Consider the following 3,214-nt stretch of genomic DNA (forward strand, 5'->3'; position numbering starts at 1 on the left):
AATGCTGCGCTAGGAAGGCCAGGATGATCTGTATGCACTGTTCCTCCATCCTATGTCCATTCAGTGAGTGTGATTTTGTGCAGGTGCTTCAGTTAGCACTGGAGATGGAGTGTAGTAAGAAATAATACCTGCTCTACAAAGTTCAGTTTGGTGGGGCAGATGGTCACGTAAAACAATTACAGTAAATTCAATGTGTATGTGCAAGCTAAGTCGCTTTAGTTGTGTCTGACTCTTTGTGACCCCATGGATTGTAGCCCACCAGGCTCCTCTGTCCATGGGATTCTCCAGGCAAGAACATGCTAGTGTGTTGCCATGCCCTCCTCCAGGGGATCTTACCAACCCAGGGATCAAACCCACATCTCTTGCATCTCCCGCATTGGCAGGGTGATTCTTTACTATTAGTGCCATCCGGGAAGCCCTACAGTTCAATGTGCAAAGTGCTGTATTTCCAAAATGTTATAAGAGAGGAGGGTCACTAAGCCTAGGGTTCAATGCATTGCAGAGATGGATTTCCTATTTCTGAGAAGGTTCCAAGTTTGCAGAGTTTGAATGGTAGCATTTCAGGTACGCAAGGGCCTATGATATAATTCACTCCTTAAGGAAGGAGTCTTGTTTTGTATCATTTCAGATGACACACCCAAATTCCTGCCTCCTGGTGGCTGCGTCATGGCTAACACACATAATGTGACAGAATTCATTTTCCTGGGACTTTCTTCCAATCCAGAGGTGCAGAAAGTCTGCTTTGTGATGTTTCTGCTCCTGTACACAGCCACTGTGCTGGGGAATCTTCTCATCGTCCTCACTGTCATAAGCAGCAGAAGCCTTGGCTCCCCCATGTACTTCTTCCTGAGCTACCTGTCCTTTGCAGAGACCTGCTACGCCTCGACGACAGCCCCCAGACTCATCTCAGATCTGCTGGCTGAGAGGAAAGCCATACCTCTGTGGGGCTGCATGTCACAAGTTTTCTTTATCCACTTGTTTGGTGGCACTGAGATTTTCCTGCTCACTGTGATGGCCTATGACCGCTACGTGGCCATCTGCAAGCCCCTCAGCTACACCACCATCATGAGCCGGCAGGCGTGTGCCTTCCTGGTGGGAGCAGCATGGGTGGGGGGCTTTGTGCATTCCTTGGCCCAAATCCTTCTCATCTTCCGCTTGCCCTTCTGTGGCCCCAATGTGATCGACCACTATTTCTGTGACGTGCTTCCCCTGCTCAAACTTGCCTGCTCTGACACCATCCTCATTGGTCTTCTGATCGTTGCCAACGGGGGGACGCTGTCTGTGATCAGCTTCGTGGTCCTCTTAGCCTCCTATGTGGTCATCTTGCTCCATCTGAGGACTCGGAGCTCCGTGGGGCGGCGCAAGGCCCTGTCCACCTGTGGGTCCCACGTCACTGTGGTCACCTTGTTCTTTGGGCCCTGCATCTTCATCTATCTGAGACCTTCTACCACGCTGTCTGCGGACAAGACGGTGGCCATGTTCTACACGGTGATCACCCCACTGCTCAACCCTGTCATCTACTCCCTGAGAAATGCTGAAGTGAAGAAGGCCGTGAGGAGGCTGTGGGTCAGAGCAATGAAGCTAGAAGAGAGGTAGAGGCTGAGCCTTGGTCTTGATCCTCAGGCTTAGAACGATGCTAAGACCAGCATTTAAAAATCCTATTATAGAGGAAAATAAAAACAGAGAAATGCTAACAATAAACATTTTAATAAAAATATGTATATTGTTGCATTCAATAAAAATGTAAAAGATTATGTCTAAGTAGATGTAAAGACTGGAAGGAAATCTACTCCATCTTTTCAGTAGTCAAAAAAAAAAAAAAAAAATGATGCCTAGTCCAAACTGAAGGAGCAGAATGGGACAAAGTTCAGTTCACAGGACTTGTTAGTTCTAGAGTATTCTAACTGGTTTCCATGCTAACAACTGTTGGGGTCCTTTAATGGACCAGGACCTGGCGGTCCGGAGGCGATGATAAGAAAGTGAAAGAGAGAAAGAAGCTAATATTTCCTGGTTTATGCAGAGAACCAGTAAAGTCCTTGACATAGGATTTGCATCTCTCATGAAGGCACCGGGCGCCCTCTTGATGGGGGTGAAGGCACAGGGGGCCTTCTCGAGAGAGTCTTAGAAGCCCGGGCAGGAGAGTGAGCAATATGGGTCTCTGTGCTCCAGAGAATCAGCCAAGGAGGGACAGAGAGAGAAAGAAAGAAAGAAAGAAAGACCCAAGCTCTAATGGAGCAAAGGTGCTTTATTAGCAGAAATGCAGGCTTATATATCTTTAGTAAGATGATTACTCAGCTATTACACAGGATGAAATTTTATCAATAGCCACAATATGGATAGTCTAACACATACAAGGTCACTGATGCTGAAAAGAGTCACTGCATGTCTCATCCCATGATCTCAGTCCTGAGAACTGCATGCAGCTTTACTCATTCTTGGAATAGGAACTGATAAGGAACAGAGAATCCTTGAGAAATAGAAAACAGGCAGGAATCCTCCTGTTAAATGTTCCCTGACAAACAACTTCATTATAATTATTGTAAAATATTTCCTCTTATGGATATACTGTTACTTAAGCCATTGCTTTGGTTAGAAGTTTAGACCATTTCTAATTTTTTAGTCATATAAGTAACACTGAGGGAAAAAATAATGCTGAGGTCAGTATCTGTGAATAGAAATATTTTACTATATTTTTTAAAGAAGCTCCTTTGCTAGTCTGGTCGGGAGAATTCCATGGACCATATAGTCCATGGGGTCACAAAGAGTTGGACAAGATTGAGTGACTTTCACTTTCACTTGCTATAAATAACTTACTGTTTTAAAAGTTATTGAAACCTTTAAGGCATAATGTTAAATTGAGGTTTAGAAATGCTGTAGTAACCTTCCTTGTGAAAGTAGTCGTGACAGAATTGAGCGTGATCACTTAACATTCTCTTGGTGAGAAGTAAGATTTCATGTAGTCTCAAAGTATCTCCCCACAACATATTTATTAGTTGCAAAAGTTAGTTGCAAAAGTCTACCGTGGAGAAACCTGGAAGACACCCCATTAAACAATTCCTCATAGTTAGCACCATTAGTATTGAAACTGGGGAGGCACACAGTATCATTACTGTGGTATTCCTACCACAATATGTAACCTGAGTCTAATCATGACAAAAAATCACGGAAACCCCAACTAAGGAATATCCTGCAAAATTATTAGCCTATGTTCTTG

The 3,214-nt window shown here is 44.4% G+C and overlaps 1 protein-coding gene across 1 annotated transcript; it reads left to right on the plus strand.

Annotated features, from left to right (window-relative positions):
* The first annotated feature begins 475 nt into the window (after nucleotides 1-475).
* LOC133261407 (olfactory receptor 4X2-like) lies at nucleotides 476-1,596 on the plus strand. Its single transcript, XM_061439890.1, has one exon. It carries the CDS (start codon nucleotides 667-669, stop codon nucleotides 1,594-1,596), a length of 930 nt encoding a protein of 309 aa, XP_061295874.1. The 5' UTR covers nucleotides 476-666.
* Nucleotides 1,597-3,214: the final 1,618 nt, after the last annotated feature.

This window comes from Bos javanicus, chromosome 15 (genome assembly GCF_032452875.1).
Source record: "Bos javanicus breed banteng chromosome 15, ARS-OSU_banteng_1.0, whole genome shotgun sequence".
In the NCBI taxonomy this organism is placed as follows: domain Eukaryota; kingdom Metazoa; phylum Chordata; class Mammalia; order Artiodactyla; family Bovidae; genus Bos; species Bos javanicus.